This window comes from Mirounga angustirostris, unplaced genomic scaffold (genome assembly GCF_029215605.1).
Source record: "Mirounga angustirostris isolate CCGP_5_RB_7025 unplaced genomic scaffold, mMirAng1.0.hap1 SCAF_2, whole genome shotgun sequence".
In the NCBI taxonomy this organism is placed as follows: domain Eukaryota; kingdom Metazoa; phylum Chordata; class Mammalia; order Carnivora; family Phocidae; genus Mirounga; species Mirounga angustirostris.
The window spans coordinates 89,661,680-89,682,620 of NW_026991710.1; the positions used below are offsets into that span (position 1 = coordinate 89,661,680).

At 40.1% G+C, this 20,941-nt stretch overlaps 1 protein-coding gene across 1 annotated transcript; it reads left to right on the plus strand.

The window, feature by feature from the left end:
* Positions 1–291: 291 nt before the first annotated feature.
* Positions 292–447, plus strand: LOC135362989 (putative ribosomal protein eL39-like 5). The gene has a single exon (XM_064582978.1). It carries the CDS (start codon positions 292–294, stop codon positions 445–447), a length of 156 nt encoding a protein of 51 aa, XP_064439048.1.
* Positions 448–20,941: the final 20,494 nt, after the last annotated feature.

The window sequence follows — 20,941 nt, forward strand, 5'->3', positions numbered from 1 at the left end:
GTCTCTCTTTGTCAAATAAATAAATAAAATCTTAAAAAAAAAAAAAAGAACATACCAGTTAAAATAATGAGATAGGAATTTAGCCCATCAAATTGGAATTTAAAAAATGATAGCACAAATACCAATGAGAATTCAAGAAAAGGGGCACTTCCATTAACTGCAAGTGAGAATTTAAATTAGTATTATCTTGCAAGGAGCAATTTGGCAATATGCTTCCAAAGTGTTAAAAAATGTTTAGACTTGCCTCCTTTTCTCTGCCATCTTGGTCTGTGCAGTTAACTGTTCCCCGCCATGTCTTCTTACAAGACTTTCAAGGTCAAGCAATTCCTGGCCAAGAAACAAAAGCAGAATCGTCCTACTCCCCAGTTGATTTGGATGAAAACTGGTAATAAAATCAGGTACAACTCCAAGAGGAAGCATTGGAGAAGAACCAAGCCAGCTCTATAAGAGGATCGCGCATGAGATAGCACACAAATTTACACTGCATAAAGGTCACGTGCCAGAATCCTATCGCTCTTACACATCACTACTGCCTGAACAAGAGACATGTTTTATCTGGGAAATTATTTTTCCCTGTTACTTTGCTTCTGCACCAGTAGGTTGGTTCAGTAATAAATATGTGAGACCTTTTGTTTAAAAAAAAAAAATGTTTAGACTTCTTCACCCAGCTTCTACCTCCAAATGTATGTTAAGACATAATGAAGACTTCAATCTAGAAATATTATGAACTATGTAACCTGAAAATACAAATTATTTTTCTGCTGCAAAACACCCAGGAATGTTGGATTAAAAATAAACTTATTTTTTTAAATGCTGGTGGAAAGAATGAGGAGAGGGAGAGGGAAAGATGAGGGATAACTGTAAAACAAAACAAATTCATTTATGAGCTAAAATTTCCACAGCCCCAGAGGGGTTCATTAGTGTGAGTAATCAAGGGGCTTTTTTTAAACATAGAAAATATATTCAAATGATTCAAGATTGGACTCTTATTTTAAAAAAGAGGTAGGAAAAACACTTATTCAAAACCTTTCCTGGGGCGCCTGGGTGGCTCAGTCGGTTAAGCGACTGCCTTCAGCTCAGGTCATGACCCCAAGGTCCTGGGATCAAGCCCCGCATCGGGCTCCCTGCTCGGCGGGAAGCCTGATTCTCCCTCTCCCACTCCCCCTACTTGTGTTCCTGCTCTCGCTATCTCTCTGTCAAATAAATAAATAAATAAATATCTTAAAAAAAACCCAAAACTTTTCCTCAAACCACTCCCTAGAGGCAACCACTGTTAACCAGTTGCTTGCGTGCCTTTCCACAGTCTTATGTTTATTGTGGTACATATGCATCTGTAGACTTATTTTTTTTAAGATTTTATTTATTTATTTGAGAGACAGAGCATGAGCTGGGGGTGGGGAGAGAGGCGGAAGCAGACTCCCCGCTGAGCAGGAAGCCTGACGCAGGTTCCATCCCAGGACCCTGGGATCATGACCTGAGCCAAAGGCAGACTCTTAACCAACTGAGCCACCCAGGCGCCCCTGTAGATTTATTTTTAATCCATACGGTAGCATAATATACACACTGTTCTGTACCTTGCTTTTTTCACTTAAGATGAGATTATTTCATTCCTACTTATAAAAAGCATTCTTGTTCTATTTAACCAATGCACAATACTCCATTTAATGGCTTAACTATATTTAACCAATCTCCAATGGATAGGCATTTAGATTGTTGCCATTCTTTAACTATTACAATAAAACTTCAATGAGTAACATTGAACAAAGGTCACTTAGCACTTACACAAGTATGTCCATAGAAAAAAATTCCAAGAAGTGGAAGGATGTAGAAAGATACAGCCATTAGATAGATAGATACATATTATTAAATCATCCTTCTTAGCTGTTGCACCAGTCCATACACTTACCTCTATGTGGAAGGGCCCCTGTTTCCCCAGACTCATGCCAATATTGTGTTTTATGAACTTTTTGGATATTTGCCCATTTAAGAGCAGAAAAACAGTGTCAGTGGAGCTTTAATTTGAATTTTTCCTTTCACAAATGAGGTCAACTATCTTTTCTTATGTTTAAGAACCAATTATTTTGCTCTTTCATGAACTGTCATATCCTTCACTCCAGTTGTTTTTAGGTTTTTTCTTATTGATTTGTTAGAGATTTTATATTAAGAAAATTAGCCCTAAAGAGGGCACATTCTGCATGGAGCACTGGGTGTTAATACACAAACAATGAATCATGGAACACTACATCAAAAACTAATGATGTAATGTATGGTGATTAACATAACAATAAAAAATTTTTAAAAAAGAAAATTAGCCCTTCTCATGATTTAAAAGTACTTTTTCAGTTTTCATTTGTCTTCTGACTCTTTTAACAGCTTTACTGAGATACAATGGATAGACAATATATTGCTTATCCTCAAAGTGCACAACTTGAAGAGCTTTTAATACCTTTACTTGAGGAACAATTGACCTGCAATACATAGTATATATTTAAAGTATACAGTTTGGTAAATTTTCACTTATGTATACATTCATAAAATTGTCACCATGGGGGGGCGGAGCAAGATGGCGGAGGAGTAGGAGACCTGGATTTCCTCTCCTCTCAGGAATTCAGCTGGAGAGGGATTAAACCATTCTGAACACCTACAAACTCAACGGGAGATCAAAGAAAAGAAGAGCAACAACTCTCTCATCAGAAAAGCGACCACTTTCTGGAAGGTGACGTGCGGAGAAGTGAATCCGTGGTGATATTCGGGAGGATAGATGGCGGGGGAGGGGCCTCTGTCAGCCGCTTCTGGCAAGTGATAGAGCCACGGAGCACAAACTCGGAACTTTTAAAAGTCTGCTCCGCCGAGGGACATCACTCTGGTGGCTAAGCGGGGGGTGGAACCCTCCGGGACAGTGTGGTCTCAGGACCCTCGGGGTCACAGAAAGACCGGGGGTGCCTGAGGGCGGCAGAGCTCCCAGGTACCGAAGCAGGGAAGCCGCCTGCAGAGGCGGAGCCCAGGCGCAGGCTCTCAGCTTGGGGTTGCCATAAACCGTGATCCCCGGCACAGTCGGGCCACTGCTCCTCCAGCAGGGACCCAACAAGCGGCAGATCCGGGGAGACTCACCTTCCTCCCCCGGAGGAGCCGCGCGGGAGTGCACCGCAGGGATCTGCCGGGTTTGGAGACTCCACCCGGGGTCGGGTGCCAGAGAGAGAAACGCGCGGTCGCAGGCCGGGTGAGCACGGAGTGCGGCCGGAGACCGGGGAGACGGGAGTGACTGATGGCTTTTCTCTGGGGGCTCACTGAGGAGCGGGGCCCCGAGTTCTCGGCTCCTCCGGGGCGGAGATTGGGAGGCTGCCATTTTCACTCTCCGCCTCCAAAGCTGGACGGAAAGCTCGCAGGGAACAAAAGCCCCGGAGAGCAAACCCGAGCAGATTACTTAGCCGGGAGGGGGCAAGGGCGGGGCAATTCCGCCTCCGGCAGAGACATTTGGGAACCATGGCAACAGGCCCCTCCCCCAGAAGATCAGCAAGAACAGCCAGCCAAGACCAAGTTTACCGATCAATGAGAATGGCAGAACTCCAGCGCTAGGGGAATACTACACATAGAATTCATGGCTTTTTTACCATGATTCTTTAGTCTTTTAAAGTTAATTTTTTTTAACTTTTTTCTTTTTTTTTTTTTGAATTTTTCTTTTTCCCTTTTTCAACCAACATCTTATCAATCCCTTTTTTAAAAAAAAATTTTTTTATTTTTCATTTTTAGAGTCATATTCTATCCCTTTATAGTAGTTACCTGTATTTTTGGCTTATATATATAAGTTGTTCTCTCTTTAAAATTTTGAGATAGTTTCTTCTAACAGATTAAAATATACCCTAAATCTCTAGTATATGGTGTTTTCTATTCCCCTGCCTGATCACATTCTCTACCTTTTTTTTTCTTTTTTCTTTTTTTAAATCCTCTTCTTTCTTTTTTCAAACAACTTATCAATTCCTTTTATAAAATTTTTTATAATTTCCATCTTTACAGTCATACTCCATCCCTTCATCATATTAACCCTTATTTTGTACATATATAAGTTTTTCTTTCTTTAAAACTTTGGGAGGCACTTTCTTCTAAAAGACCAAAATACACCCAAAATCCAGTGTGTGGCACTGATCTATATACCAGTCTGATCATATTTGATCACATTCTGGTTTTTTGTTGTTGTTGTTGTTTTGTTTTGTTTGTTTTTGTTTTTATCTTTATCTTTTTCTTTTTTTTCTTTTTCTTTTTTCTCTCTTTCCATTTCTTTTCCCCCTGCATCAGGTCTTTTCTGATTTGTTTAGAGTATATTTTCTGGGGACGTTGTTACTCTGCTAGCATTTTGTTCTCTCATTAATCTATTCTCCTCTGCACAAAATGACAAGATGGAAAAAATCACCTCAACAAAAAGAACAAGAGGTAGTACCGACTGCCAGGGACCTACTCAATATGGACATTAGTATGATATCAGATCTAGAGTTCAGAATCATCACTTTAAAGATACTAGCTGGGCTTGAAAAAAAATATGGAAGTTATTAGAGAAACCCTTTCTGGAGAAGTAAAAGAACTAAAATCCAACCAAGTAGAAATCAAAAAGGCTATTAATGAGGTGCAATCAAAAATGGGGGCGCTAACTGCTAGAATAAATGAGGCAGAAGAGAGAATCAGTAATATAGAAGATGAAATGATGGAAAATAAAGAAGCCGAGAAAAAGAGAGATAAACAACTACTGGATCACGAGGGCAGAATTCGAGAGATAAGCAATACCATAAGACGAAACACCATTAGAATAATTGGGATCCCAGAAGAAGAAGAAAGAGAGAGAGGGGCAGAAGGTATAATGGAGCAAATTATAGCAGAGAACTTCCCTAATTTGGGGAAGGAAACAGGCATCAAAATCCAGGAAGCACAGAGAACCCCTCTCAAAATCAATAAAAATAGGTCAACACCCCGACATCTAATAGTAAAAGTTACGAGTCTCATAGACAAAGAGAAAATCCTGAAAGCAGCTCGGGAGAAGAGATATGTAACCTACAAGGGTAGAAACATTAGATTGGCAACAGACCTATCCACAGAGACCTGGCAGGCCAGAAAGGACTGGCAGGATATATTCAGAGCACTAAATGAGAAAAATATGCAGCCAAGAATACTATATCCAGCTAGGCTGTCATTGAAAATTGAAGGAGAGATAAAAAGCTTCCAAGACAAACAAAAACTAAAGGAATTTGCAAACACAAAACCAGCTCTACAGGAAATCTTGAAAGGGGTCCTCTAAGCAAAGAGAGAGCCTAAAAGCAACATAGACCAGAAAGGAACACAGACAATATACGGTAACAGTCACCTTACAGGCAATACAGTGGCACTAAATTCCTATCTTTCAGTAGTTACCCTGAATGTAAATGGGCTAAATGCCCCAATCAAAAGACACAGGCTATCAGACTGGATTAAAAAACAAGACCCATCAATATGCTGTCTGCAAGAGACTCATTTTAGAACCAAAGACACCCCCAGATTGAAAGTGAGGGGGTGGAAAACCGTTTACCATGCTAATGGACACCAAAAGAAAGCTGGGGTGGCAATCCTTATATCAGACAAATTAGATTTTAAACCAAAGACTGTAATAAGAGATGAGGAAGGACATTATATCCTACTTAAAGGATCTATCCAACAAGAAGATCTAACAATTGTAAATATCTATGCCCCTAACATGGGAGCAGCCAATTATATAAGGCAATTAATAACAAAAGCAAAGAAACACATCGACAACAATACAATAATAGTGGGGGACTTTAACACCCCCCTCACTGAAATGGACAGATCGTCTAAGCAAAAGATCAACAAGGAAATAAAGACTTTAAATGACACACTGGACCAAATGGACTTCACAGACATATTCAGAAAATTCCACCCCAAAGCAATGGAATACACATTCTTCTCTAGTGCCCATGGAGCATTCTCCAGAATAGATCACATCCTAAGTCATAAATCAGGTCTCAACCGGTACCAAAAGATTGGGATCATTCCCTGCCTATTTTCAGACCACAATGCTTTGAAACTAGAACTCAATCACAAGAGGAAAGTCGGAAAGAACTCAAATACATGGAAGCTAAAGAGCATCCTACTGAAGAATGAATGGGTCAACCAGGAAATTAAAGAAGAATTAAAAAAATACATGGAAACCAATGAAAATGAAAACACAACTATTCAAAATCTTTGGGATGCAGCAAAGGCAGTCCTGAGAGGAAAGTATATAGCAATACAAGCCTTTCTCAAGAAATAGGAAAGATCTCAAGTACACAACCTAACCCTACACCTAAAGGAGCTGGAGAAAGAACAGCAAATAAAGCCTAAACCCAGCAGGAGAAGAGAAATAATAAAGATCAGAGCAGAAATCAATGAAATAGAAACTAAAAGAACAGTAGAACAGATCAACAAAACTAGGAGCTGGTTCTTTGAAAGAATTAACAAGATTGATAAACCCCTGGCCAGACTTATCAAAAAGAGAAGAGAAATGACCCAAATCAACAAATCATGAATGAAAGAGGAGAGATCACAACCAACACCAAAGAAATACAAACAATTATAAGAACATATTTTGAGCAACTCTATGCCAGCAAATTAGATAACCTGGAAGAAATGGATGCATTCCTAGAGATGTATCAACTACCAAAACTGAACCAGGATGAAATAGAAAACCTGAACAGACCTATAACCACTAAGGAAATTGAAGCAGTCATCAAAAATCTCCCAAAAAACAAAAGCCCAGGGCCAGATGGCTTCCCAGGGAAATTCTACCAAACATTTCAAGAAGAATTAATACCTATTCTTCTGAAACTGTTCCAAAAAATAGAAATGGAAGAAAAACTTCCAAACTCATTTTATGAGGCCAGCATTACCTTGATCCCAAAACCAGACAAAGACCCCATCAAAAAGGAGAATTACAGACCAATATCCCTGATGAACATGGATGCAAAAATTCTCACCAAAATACTAGCCAATAGGATCCAACAGTACATTAAAAGGATTATTCACCACGACCAAGTGGGATTTATCCCTGGGCTGCAAGGTTGGTTCAACATCTGCAAATCAATCAATGTGATACAATACATTAACAAAAGAAAGAACAAGAATCATATGATCCTCTCAATAGATGCAGAAAAAGCATTTGACAAAGTACAGCATCCTTTCTTGATCAAAACTCTTCAGAGTATAGGGATAGAGGGTACATACCTCAATATCATAAAAGCCATCTATGAAAAACCTACAGCGAATATCATTCTCAATGGGGAAAAACTGAGAGCTTTCCCCCTAAGGTCAGGAACGTGGCAGGGATGTCCACTATCACCACTGCTATTCAACATAGTATTGGAAGTCCTAGCCACAGCAATCAGACAACAAAAAGAAATCAAAGGCAACCAAATTGGCAAAGAAGAAGTCAAACTCTCACTCTTTGCAGATGATATGATACTTTATGTGGAAAACCCAAAAGACTCCACCCCAAAACTGCTAGAACTCATACAGGAATTCAGTAAAGTGGCAGGATATAAAATCAATGCACAGAAGTCAGTGGCATTCCTATACACCAACAACAAGACAGAAGAAAGAGAAATTAAGGACTCGATCCCATTTACAATTGCACCCAAAACCATAAGATACCTAGGAATATATCTAACCAAAGAGACAAAGGATCTGTACTCAGAAAACTATAAAATACTCATGAAAGAAATTGAGGAAGACACAAAGAAATGGAAAAACGTTCCATGCTCATGGATTGGAAGAACAAATATTGTGAAGATGTCAATGCTACCTAGAGCAATCTACACATTCAATGCAATCCCCATCAAAATACCATCCACTTTTTTCAAAGAAATGGAACAAATAATCCTAAAATTTGTATGGAACCAGAAAAGACCCCGCATAGCCAGAGGAGTGTTGAAAAAGAAAAGCAAAGCCGGCGGCATCACAATTCCGGACTTCCAGCTCTATTACAAAGCTGTCATCATCAAGACAGCATGGTACTGGCACAAAAACAGACACATAGATCAATGGAACAGAATAGAGAGCCCAGAAATGGACCCTCAACTCTATGGTCAACTCATCTTTGACAAAGCAGGAAAGAATGTCCAATGGAACAAAGACAGTCTCTTCAACAAATGGTGTTGGGAAAATTGGATAGCCACATGCAGAAGAATGAAACTGGACCATTTCCTTACACCACACACAAAAATAGACTCCAAATGGCTGAAAGACCTCAATGTGAGACAGGAGTCCATCAAAATCCTAAAGGAGAACACAGGCAGCAACCTCTTTGACCTCAGCCGAAGCAACTTCTTCCTAGAAACATCGCCAAAGGCAAGAGAAGCAAGGGCAAAAATGAACTATTGGGACTTCATCAAGATAAAAAGCTTTTGCAAAGCAAAGGAAACAGTCAACAAAACCAAAAGATAACCGACAGAATGGGAGAAGATATTTGCAAATGACATATCAGATAAAGGGCTAGTATCCAAAATCTATAAAGAACTCATCAAACTCAACACCCAAAGAACAAAGAATCCAATCAAGAAATGGGCAGAAGACATGAACAGACATTTTTCCAAAGAAGACATCCAAATGGCCAACAGACACATGAAAAAGTGCTCAATATCGCTCGGCATCAGGGAAATCCAAATCAAAACCTCAATGAGATACCACCTCACACCAGTCAGAATGGCTAAAATTAACAAGTCAGGAAATGACAGATGTTGGCGGGGATGCGGAGAAAGGGGAACCCTCCTACACTGTTGGTGGGAATGCAAGCTGGTGCAGCCACTCTGGAAAACTGTAGGGAGATTCCTCAAAAAGTTGAAAATAGAGCTACCACCATATAATCCAGCAATTGCACTACTGGGTATTTACCCCAAAGATACAAAAGTAAGGATCCGAAGGGATACGTGCACCCCAATGTTTATAGCAGCAATGTCCACAATAGCCAAACTGTGGAAAGAGCCAAGATGTCCATCGACAGATGAATGGATAAAGAAGAGGTGGTATATATATACAATGGAATATTATGCAGCCATCAAAAGGAATGAGATCTTGCCATTTGCAACGACGTGGATGGAACTGGAGGGTATTATGTTGAGTGAAATAAGTCAAACAGAGAAAGACATGTATCATATGATCTCACTGATATGAGGAATTCTTAATTGCAGGAAACAAACTGAGGGTTGCTGGAGTGGGGGGTGGGGTGGGAGGGATGGGGTGACTGGGTGATAGACACTGGGGAGGGTATGTGCTCTGGTAAGCGCTGTGAATTGTGCAAGACTGTTGAATCTCAGATCTATACCTCTGAAACAAATAATGCAATATATGTTAAGAAAAAAAAAAGAAGAAGAAGAAGGTAGCGAGAGGGGAAGAATGAAGCGGGGGAAATCGGAGGGGTAGACGAATCATGAGAGACGATGGACTCTGAAAAACAAACTGAGGGTTCTAGAGGGGAGGGGGGTGGGAGGCTGGGTTAGTCTGGTGGTGGGTATTGAGGAGGGCACATTCTGCATGGAGCACTGGGTGTTATGCACAAACAATGAATCATGGAACACTTCATGTAAAACTAATGATGTAATGTATGGGGATTAACATAAGAATAAAAAAAATTGTCACCATAATCAAGATAAAGAACATATTCCTGAGATGTCTGGGTGGTTCAGTGGGTTGAGCTTCCAAATCTTGATCTCAGCTCAGGTCTTGACCTCAGGGTTGTGAGTTCAAGCTCTGCATTGGGCTTCATGCTGGGTAGGAAGCCTACTAAAAACAGAAAGAAGAAGAAGAAGAGCATCTTCCTCACCCCCAGAAAGCTTTCTTGTGCCCTATTGTAACCCTTTTCTCTTGCCCTCTCCAGCCTCCCACCTCATCTCCCAGACAACAGCAGTTTTGTATTGTGTCACTATTGATTGCTTTGCATTTTCCATCATTTTATGTAAATGGAAACACACAATATATATACTCTATTATTTGGGTCTGGTTTCTTTTGCTCTGCGTAATTATTATGAGATTCATTCATATTGTGTATAAAAATAGTTCATTCTTTTCTTGCTGAGTAGTATTCCACAATCATCCCAAATGATTTTCAGAAAAGATATATACATATACATACATATATATGTATATCTAGAGAGAGAGAGAATATGACAAAGTAAATGGAGCAAAATATAAATAATTGATGAAACTGAGTAAAGGATAATTGGGAGTTCATTGAACTATTTTTAAAAAGTAGATTTATGGAGATCAAACTTATATATCATACAACTTATCCATTTAAATTATGGGTCACCTGGTCCAGGTTTATGCAATCCTCTAGCGCATCTCCAAAGCCCAGGTGGCCCATTCCAAGAAATATGTGGATGAGGCTTCAAGAAAGAGATCAAAGACATCCTTATCTAGTATGATCAGACCTTGCTGGTAGCTGAGCCCAGTCACTACAAATCCAAGCAGCTCAGAGGCTCTGCTGCACACTCCGGCTGCCAGAAATCCTACTGATAAGCCCACCACAGGAACAGCTTTCACTTTTATACAAGACAATCATTGTAGGATTTTAAGGTTTAAAAAAAGAAGCTGGGGGACTCTTGTAGGTTAAGATGATGTGAATACATACATCTACTTGTCTCCCTCCCAAAACTCCACAAAATTATAGTAAATGAGTTTTGTGTAATAGCCAATCCTACAAGTGTAGGGAAAACATTTTAGAACTTGGAAAATAGGCGAAGTGTGAAAACTGCTTTAGCATCCCCAAGGAACCCAAGTCCCAAGCTGGCAGCAACAAAGGTTCAAAATCAAGATAGTTTGCACCACAGTCTCAGATGGATGGGAGATTGGCAACACCAGAAAAGTCTGAAACAGAGTGTGAGAGTTCCTAAGTGGGTAGTGCTTGCTTTGGTAACACATATACTAACATTGGAATGGTACAGGAGGTGTGAGTAAAAGCTGTTTGAGAAACAGTAAGATCCCAGGTCTCTTACTCCAACCCAGAAAAAACAGAGAAGGGATGCCATGAGACCATCTGTCTAGTGAATTGCTGAATGCAAACACCCCTAGCCTTCTTCCCCAACACAACTCCCAACATGCCGATGGCCAGAAAAGAAACTGGAAAACTCTCTTCCACAGAATCTGACCTTCCTAAGAGCAAGAACTTAAGACACTGACCCCAGAAGTTCCCCTGTAAATGGCCCACCCAAACTCTGAGTCAGTGAAATTCAAAGTTGCAAAGTTCTTTCCACAGGCTCAGTGCGTGAATCAGCTTTTTAGGCTCACACTTTCTTGATTATGAGCAGAGAGCCAGGGAATTACAAACCTAGTGAAGAAAGCCTCTACCACAGGAAGTGGAAATCAAGATAAGCGAACAATAGGGAAAACAGAAAGCAAACATGGAGGAAAGAAAAACTTAGAAAAATACACCATTAAGTTATTTATTTATTTTTTTTAATTATTTTTGAGAGAAAGAGAGGGAGGGAGAGGGAGAGAGACCACAAGTGGCGGGGAGGGGCAGAGGGAGAAGCAGGCTCCCTGCTGAGCAGGGAGCCCGGGCATTGGGCTCAATCCAGGACTCCGGGATCATGACCTGGGTCAAAGGCAGACACTTAACCAACTGAGCCACCTAGGCGCCCCATTAAGTTATTTAAAAGAAAAAGAGGGAGAGAATGTTTTGTATCCATGAAACAAAAATAAGATGCCAGAAAGAAAGAAAGATAGGAAGGAAATAAGAAAGGAAGGAAGGGGGCACCTGGGTGGCTCAGTTGGTTAAGCGACTGCCTTCGGCTCAGGTCATGATCCTGGAGTCCCTGGATCGAGTCCCGCATCAGGCTCCCTGCTTGGCAGGGAGCCTGCTTCTGCCTCTGACCCTCCCCCCTCTCATGTGCTCTCTCTCTCTCATTCTCTCTGTCTCAAATAAATAAATTTAAAAAAAAGGAAGGAAGGAAGGACAGAGAAGAAGAAGAAGAAGGAGAAGGAGAAGGAGAAGGAGAAGAAGAAGAAGAAGAAAGAAAGAAAGAAAGAAAGAGAAAAGAAAGAAAACACAGAAAAGAGCCTTAAGACATTAAAAATACAACAGCAGAAATGAAAATGTTGATAGATGGGTAGAAAGATAAAGTTGAGAAAATCTCTCAGAAAGTAGAACAAAAAGTCAAAGAAATGAAGAACAGAAAAAAAGAAAGTTACAGCACCATTCCAGGGGGGCTAACATCTGAGTAATGAGGGAAAGAAATCCTCAATGAAACAATTTAAGAACATTTCATGGAACTGAAGACCATGAAATTACTGATAGAAAGGGCCCACAGAAACAGGCACATCACTGTAAAATTTCAGAACTACGGGAAGAAAAGTAATTTCCTAAAAACTCTCAGTGAGAATAAAACAAATTACATATCAAGGATCAGAAATATGATCCTTTATCTCTTTTAGGGATAATTACTGGATACTGACAAGTGAAACAGTATGATGTCTGGATTTTGATTTAAAATAATTGAAAGTTGAGTAGGAAGTGGGGAGTGAGCTATAGAGGCAACATTATTGGCTAGGAAATTGATCATTGTGGGAGTAGGGTCGTAGGTATGGGGGAGAATCGTTATATTACTCTTCTTTGTGGATATTTAAAGGAATCGTAGGAATGGTTTGGATTTCTCAGCAACCCTGGAAACAAAAAAGACAATGAAGGGGTGCTTTCAAAATTCTAAAAGAAATTTATTTCTAAACTAGAATTCTGTGCCTAGACAAGCTATAAATCAAGTGCAGTGGAAATGCCCAAGTAGATTGTGGCCTTAGATGAATCAATGGCAGCCCATCCATTGTACTAGGAGGTAAGACAGAGTGTTTGGCCACAGATACAGGTAAGTTGTATATTTGATAATAGAAATAAGTGTTAGTTCTCTTCAGATTGCTTCTGATTGCTTTACTCTGAGGAGAACCATAGTCTAGTAGGGGATGTGGATATACAGATAATGTTTAATGTACTAAAATAAAATGTACTAAGTTCTATAATAGAGCTATGTATAGGATCTTCTGGGACCTCGGCCATATTATGGCATCAGTGATGCCTAAGATAATTCTTAAGGAATAAGTGGTGGTTACACAAATGAAGAAGAAAGGGAAAAGCATTTAAGGTAGAAAGATCACCATTAACAGTGGTACAAAGGAATAAACATGGTGTGGATAGAATATAGCACAGAGCCAAGCACAAGAAAGTGTACAATAGATACTTGCATTAGTTAAATCACTTTGTGTTTTCATGGACTTGACATATCTAGCATTAGTGGAGGCCAGGGATGAAACCAGAAAAGTATTATGCAGCTGTCTATTATCCAAGTGTTAGGCTAATCATTATGAAAGAGCAGATTCAGGAAACAAGGTGCTGAAAACTGTATAGGATGCCTAATTTTATTGTGCTTTGCTTTACTGCACTCCACAGATAATTGAGTTTTTTACAAATTGAAGGTTTGTGGCAACCTTACATTGAGCAAGTCTGTTGGTGCCATTTTTCCAACACCATTTGCTCACTTGTGTTTCTGTGTCACACTTTGCTAATTCTCAAAATAGTTCATACTTATTATTATCACATTTGTTATGATGATCTGTGATCAGTGATCTTTCTTTTTTAAGATTTTATTTATTTATTTCAGATAGAGAGAGCACGCACATGGGAGAGAGAGAGAGCAAGAGTGGGTGCGTGGCGGGGGGGGCAGAGGGTGAGGGAGAAGCAGTCTTCCTGCTGAGCAGGGAGCCAGATGTAGGGCTCGATCCCAGGACCCTGGGATCAGGACCTGAGCCAAAGGCAGACGCTTAACTGACTGAGCCACCCAGGCGCCCTGAGCGATCTTTGATGTTACTATTGTAATTGCTTTGGGGCATCACAAATCACACCCATATACGACAGTGAACTTGATAAATTTTGTGTTTGTTCCAACTACCTGCAGAGTAGCAGTTCCCTGTCTCTCTCTTTCCCCTCAGGCGTCCTTATTCTCAGAGACACAACAATCTTGAAATTATGCCAAGTATTAACCCTACAATGCCTGTAAGCGTTCAAATGAAAGGAAGAGTCACATGTCTCTCACTTTTTTTAAATTTTAGTATTTTATTTATTTATTTTGAGAGAGAGAGTGTGCAAGCAGGGGGAGGGGCAGAAGCAGAGGGTGAGAGAATCTCAAGCAGACTCTGAGCTTGGAGCCCAACATGGGGCTTGATCCCACCACCATGAGATCAAAACATGTCCCTCACTTTAACTCAAAAACTAGAAATGATTAAGCTTAGTGAGGAAGACATGTTGGAAGCTGAGACAGGCTGAAAGCCTCTTGTGCCAAACAGCTTGCCAACCTCTGAAGGCAAAGGAGAAGTTCTTGAAGAAAATTAAAAGTGCTATTCCAGTGAACACTGAATGATAAGAAAGTGAAACAGTCTATTGCAGTGGTCTAAATAAAAGAACAAACCAGCTACAACATTTCCTTAAGCCAAAGCCTGATCTAGAGAAAGGCCCTAACTCTCTTCAATTCTATGAAAGCTGAAAGAGGTAAGAAAGCTGCAGAAGAAAAGTTGGAAGCTAGCAAGGGTTGGTTCATGGGTTTGAATAAAATAAGCTATCTCCATAACATAAAAGAGCAATATGAAGCAGCAAGTGCTGATGTAGAAGCTGCAAGTTCTCCAGAAGATCAAGCTAAGGTAGTTAACGAGGATGGCTACACAAAACAACAGAAGTTCAATGTAGATGAAACTCCCTTGCATTGGAAGAAGATGTCTTCTAGGGCTTCATAGCTAGAGAGGCGAAGTCAATGCCCGGCTTTAAAGCTTTAAAGGACAGGTTGACTCTCTTGCTGGGGACTAATGCAGCTGGTGACTTTAATTGAAGCCAATACTCACCTGCCATCCTGAAAATCCTAGGGCCTTTCAGAACTATACTAAATCTACTCTGCCTATGCTCTGTAAATGGAACAACAAAGCCCAGAGGAGAGCACATCTGTTTACAACATGGTTTACTGAATATTTTAAGTTCACTATTCAGACCAATTGCCCAGAAAAAAAGGTGCCTTGCAAAATATGACTGCTCATTGATGATGCACCTGTCACTCAAGATTTCTGCTGGACATGGGCAGTGAGATTAATGTTGTTTTTATGCCTGCTAACACAACATCCGTTCTGCAGCTATGGATCAAGGACTCATTTTGACTTTCAAGTTTAAGAAATACATTTCATAAGGCTCTAGCTGCCATAGACAGTGGCTCCTCTGATTGACCTGGGCAAAGTAAATTGAAAACTTTCTGGAAAGGGCTCACTATTCTAGATGCCACTAAAGGGATGCCTGGCTGGCTAGTCAGTAGAATATGTGACTCTCGATCTCAGGGTTGTAAGTTCAAGCCCCACATTGGGCATGGAGCCCATTTAAAAAAAATTTTTTTTAATTTAAAATCTAGATGCCATTAAAAACATCTATGATTCATGGGAAGAGGTCAAAATATCAACACTCACAGGACTTTGGAAGAAGTTGACTCCAACCCTCATGGATGACTTTGAGGAATTTGTGAGACCTCAGTGAACAAGTAAGTGCAGATGTGGTGGAAACAGCAAGAGAACTAGAATGAGAAGTGGATCCTGAAGATGGGATTGAATTGCTGCAACTTCATGACAAAACTTGAACAGATGAGGAGCTGCTACTTAGGGATGAACAAAGTAAGTGGTTTCTTGACATGGAATCTACTCCTGGTGAAGATGCTGTGAAGATTGTTGAAATGACTACAAAGGATTTAGAATATTGCATAGACTTAGTTGATAAAGCAGTGGCAGGGTTTGAGAGGATTGACTCCAATTTTGAAAGAAGCTCTACTGTGGGCATGATTTCTGTCAAATAGCATCGCATGTTCAGAGAAATCATTTGTGAAAGGAAGAGTCCATCGATGTGGCAAACTTCACTGTTGTCTTATTATAAGAAATTGCCACAGCCACCCCAATCCTCAGCAGCTCCCTGATCCATCAGCAGCCATCAGCATCAAGGCAAGACCCTCCACCAGCAAAAAGATTCTGACTTGCTGAAAGATAAGGTGATGGTTACCATTTTTTAGCAGTAAAATATTTTTAAATTAAGGTATGTACATTGTTTTTCTGACATAGTTCTATTGCACACTTAATAGGCTACAGTGTAGTATAAAAATAATTTTTTTATACACTGGGAAACCAAAAAAATTCATTTGACTGGCTTTATTGAGATATTTGCTTTATTGAAGTTATCTGGAACTGAACCCTTCTTGGTTAATATTCCATTTGTTTAATTCAGCAATATGTATTTATTCATTTGTTAGTTCATTCTACGAAAAAAAATTTTTTTCATCCTATAAAAAATTTTAAGCACCTATCTGGATAGACACTGTTTATACAAAATAGTCCAAAGATTATACTTTCAGGGATCATTTCTATAGTTTGTTATACAAAATAGTCCTGAGGGTGCTTATAGTCCAATGGAAGAGGCAGATGTTAAAGAAATAAGAAATTATGTGTGATTAAAATATAAAGTGATATTTTTTATAAGGCACAAGTTCCCTGTCATATGACACAACTATAAGGTTCAAGTATTTCATTATCAATAAGGTCTGCTTCAATCTTAAAAATACTTCCTAAGTAGGGGCACCTGGGTGGCTCAGTCGTTAAGCGTCTGCCTTCCACTCGGGTTGTGGTCCCAGGGTCCTGGGATCGAGCCCCACATCGGGCTCCCTGCTCAGCGGGAAGCCTGCTTCTCCCTCTCCAACTCCTCCTGCTTGTGTTCCCTCTCTCGCTGTGTCTCTTTCTGTCAAATAAATAAATAAAATCTTTAAAAAAAAAATACTTCCTAAGTACAACAGTCATTTTTAGTGCATGTTATAAACAAGGACCAGGACAGAGGCACCTGGGTGGCTCAGTTGTTAAGCGTCTGCCTTCAGCTCAGGTCATGATCCCAGGGTCCTGGGATCGAGCCCCGCATCAGGCTCCCTGCTCAGAGAGAAGCCTGCTTCTCCCTCTCCCACTCCCCCTGCTTGTGTTCCCTCTCTCTCTGTCAAATAAATAAATAAAATCTGGAAAAAAATAAAAATAAATAAATAAACAAGGACCAGGACAAAGACTGATTTGGTCTTTATGTCCCTTTGTTTTTAATTAAATACTAACCACTACTCATCTATTCATGTGAAACTCGAATTTTTGTTCAAGATGAGTGTAGGCCGACTGGATAGATTCTGAGTTAGCAAAATTACAGAACACACTACAGGGAAAACATAAGAACATATAGATTCATTCTCTTTTAAGTCTGAAAAAAGAAGTCATTGACTGAAATGGACCTTTGTTTGGTGAATTAATGGGTCACTATAACCAAACGATTATAAGTCACAATTTAACTGAAAACCAGAAGGGTAAAAATAGCAAAGACTAAACATATAATATCCTTCTTTCTTCATCTTTGCTTCTGGAAGGTGTGTCTTTCCTGCACGATGAATCACTGCCACAGACCTTGCAAATTTGTTCCATAAGAGGGAAGTACCAGAGCAGTAATACTCTCACTGTGGGCCTCGCTGCTCAGGAGGGAAAAGGCCCACTGTCTGCAGTTTGGATAACTCTCCTTCCCCATAGGCTGCATAAAATGGAAACTAATGTTAAAAGAGAAATATTCCATGTTGTTTCAACGTTACCTCTTCATAACAGCTACAGTGAGTATACCAGTGATTATCATAGAAGGCAAGTTCTTATTGCCTCCTAGCCTTCTTGAACTAGTCTTGGGTGTTCCCATAACCAACACCACCATAGAACTTTCAACATCTCAATCCTAAAAGGTAAATGAAAGCATGGTGCCTAAAATTTACAGTGTATGCCTGAGATTTGGGCAACTTTCCCTTCTCTCGGAGGCTGGAAATGAAATGAAAAAGGACTGAATTTGAACCAGAATCAAAATTAAGGTTTTCTCTTTCAAGATTTAGCTTGATTGCTACAGAATTTTATCAAATTGCCAGATTAATAATTGTTATAGTAACCAAGTGTTTCAATATTATTAAAAGCATAGCATTGTCTCAAGTCTATGTATATACTATATCTCTAATTTTTTGTGTGTTCTCTAAAATTTATATTTATATATTCCTTTTGTTGTTTTATTAAAAAATGAAAATCAGTATTGACTTTTTTTTAGCTTTTCTCCCAAGACATTTTTCTTTCCATCTATGAAACACAAGTTGCAAATGGCAGTGTCTTCAAAGTTATACAGAAATAAGTTATGTACCACTTATTTTCTTATTGCCTTTCCAATAATGATTGTGTAAACAATTACGATAAGGAATTCGTGGGTAGAATTATTAGTATTTTGTATTTCTTTAGGCTCTTTTAGCTAATTCTGTGTCCAGGAGCATCCCCTAGTGGACATTTTTGTACACAGAGAAGAATCATTTCATTACCTTTCAAAGTATGAAATTGGCTAAGGAAGGCACTCTGTACAGATATTACTGATGTTTATATTTCTTAATATTGCTCTCGTGAGCAAATATGTGAGCTAATAAAGTTCACCTAATACAAAGAATGATAACCAGCCTCACAACTATTGAGTATTTAAAGAGAGAAGCATTTCAAATGTGTGAAGATACACATAGAGTTTTCGCTTCAAATTTAATGTCATATTTATTTTCTAAAATAGACTTTATAAGGAAAACAGCCAATGCCCAAATTGCCAGTACTAAAAATTCTCAGTTAAGCCATTCATTCTCACTCACATTCCTGGATATCTATGGAAAGATGCTTAATAGAGACAATTAATGCTGTTGTGGTAAACCCAAGGCACAAGGGAGAAAATAATATATGTTATCCGGATGTTGATATGTAAATGCAGTTAACAAGGGAAAAAAGCTATGCTAATAACAACATTCTCATTTTCTTTTGTTGCAGTAAGGTTGGATTTGTCAGACATTCAATTAAAACCAGCGTGGGAGCGAAGATTTTGCACATTCATGGAGAAACACAAATAGCTGCCATCAAAATGCAATAATACAGTATTGAACATTGTTCTGATACTCTTACCACTTTTCTCCCCAGAATAATTTAAATTCACGCGTACAGCTCCCCTGCTGGATTGGATTAGAGACCCAGAGAGGCACAGCTGTGTAGGAGAGAAAACTCACCCCTGCCTCCACGCGTTGGGGGCTTCATCCCACTTGTTGCTAGGATCCAACACATGAAAAGAGTCAGGACTTCAAATGGTGTGCGGGGGGGAGGGGCGGGAGCAAAATGGAGTCATTTGCAAGAGGTAAAAAAGAACAGAGGCACTCCTATAGAGCTCAACCATGTCACCATTCAGTCAATGAGACAACATTCTTCACTTAACTTTTAGGGGCACAAAGCACTGATCTGGGCACCTGGACTACTTAGCAGGTATCAGTGAACTATGTTTTTGTATGGCCTGTGACCTAGGGATGAATTTTGTATTTTCAAAGACTTTTTTTTAAGATTGATTGATTTTAGAGAGAAAGAAAGAGAACTCTAACAGTGGGAGGGACAGAGGGAGAAGGAGAGAGAGCAGAAGTTTCCCCTGCTGAGCGCAGAGCCCAGAGGGGATGGGGGACTCCATCCCACGGCCCTGAGATCATGACCTGAGCCAAAACCAAGAGTCGGAGGCTCAACCAACTGAGCCACCCAGTTGCCCCTCAAAGATTTTTTTAAAAAGATGGGGAGCCTGGGTGACTCAGTCGGTTGAGCGTCTGCCTTCAGCTCAGGTCATGGTCCCGGGGTCCTGAGATTAAGCCCCACGTCGGGCTCCCTGCTCCACGGAGGGCCTGCTTCTCTCTCTCCCTCTGCCTGCCGCTCTGCCTACTTGAGCTCTCATTCTATCTCTCTGTCAAATAAATAAATAAAATCTTTTTTAAAAAGATTAAAAAAAAAAAAGAGGGGCACCTGGGTGGCTCAGTGGGTTAAGCATCTGACACTTGTTCTCAGCTCAGGTCTTGATCTCAGGGTTGTGAGTTCAAGCTGCATGTTGGGGTCCACACTGGGTGTGGACCCTACTTAAAAAAGAATATGTGCATTGGGAAAAACTCAGTTTTTTCCTCCTATAAGTCTCCTTTGCTCTTACACTATGACCATATTCACAGCCAGATATGGAAGTAGGAAGAGTTCCCCACTCAGCAAGCCTCTGACACCAGCTGGGTGTCCTTTGATCTCATTAAAGTCTGACCCTGTTTACTTGGACATGGCCTCACATCCCACAGGTTAATGGCCCATGAGACTGCCCCTGACTTGAGATGCCATTTGCAAGTAGTAGGTCCCCAGGTTACCCACAACCTGTGTCCAACTTGATTACAAATCAGAACCAAACCACAACCCCCTCATTGGGTTCAATGACTCTGTTAGAGCAGTTCACAGAACTCAGGGAAACACATTTACTGTTTTATTAAAGGATATAATAAAGGATACAGATGAGCAGCCAGATGAAGAGATACATAGGGTGAGGTCTGGGAAGATCCCCAGCACAGGAGTTTCTGTTTCTGGGTGGTTGGGGTATGTGGATATGTTCACCAACCTGAAAGCAATCTAAGCCCCATAATACTAGGATTTTGTGGAGGTTTCCTATCATAGGCATGATCAAGTATTAACTTCATTTTCAGCTCCTCTCTTCTTTCTGGAGAAGAGAGGGTTGAGTTGAAAACTCCAAGCTTCTAATCATGACTTGGTCCTTTTGATGACCCGTTCCCATCCAGGAGACCACTCAAAGTTGCCTCAACAAAACACACTCACATCACCCAGAAAATTACAAGGGTTTCAGGAGTCCTGTGTCAGGAACTGAGATCAAAGACCAAATGTCAGAACAAAAGATGCTCCTAGGGCTCTTATCACTTAGGAAACTACAAGGGTTTCGGTTGTCTGTGTCAGGAACCAGGGGCAGAGACCAATATATGTTTTTTCTATTATTTCGCAATATGTG

Bases quoted from the DNA above. Each gene is read 5' to 3' on its own strand.
- LOC135362989 (XM_064582978.1), top strand. From the start codon at position 292: ATGTCTTCTTACAAGACTTTCAAGGTCAAGCAATTCCTGGCCAAGAAA.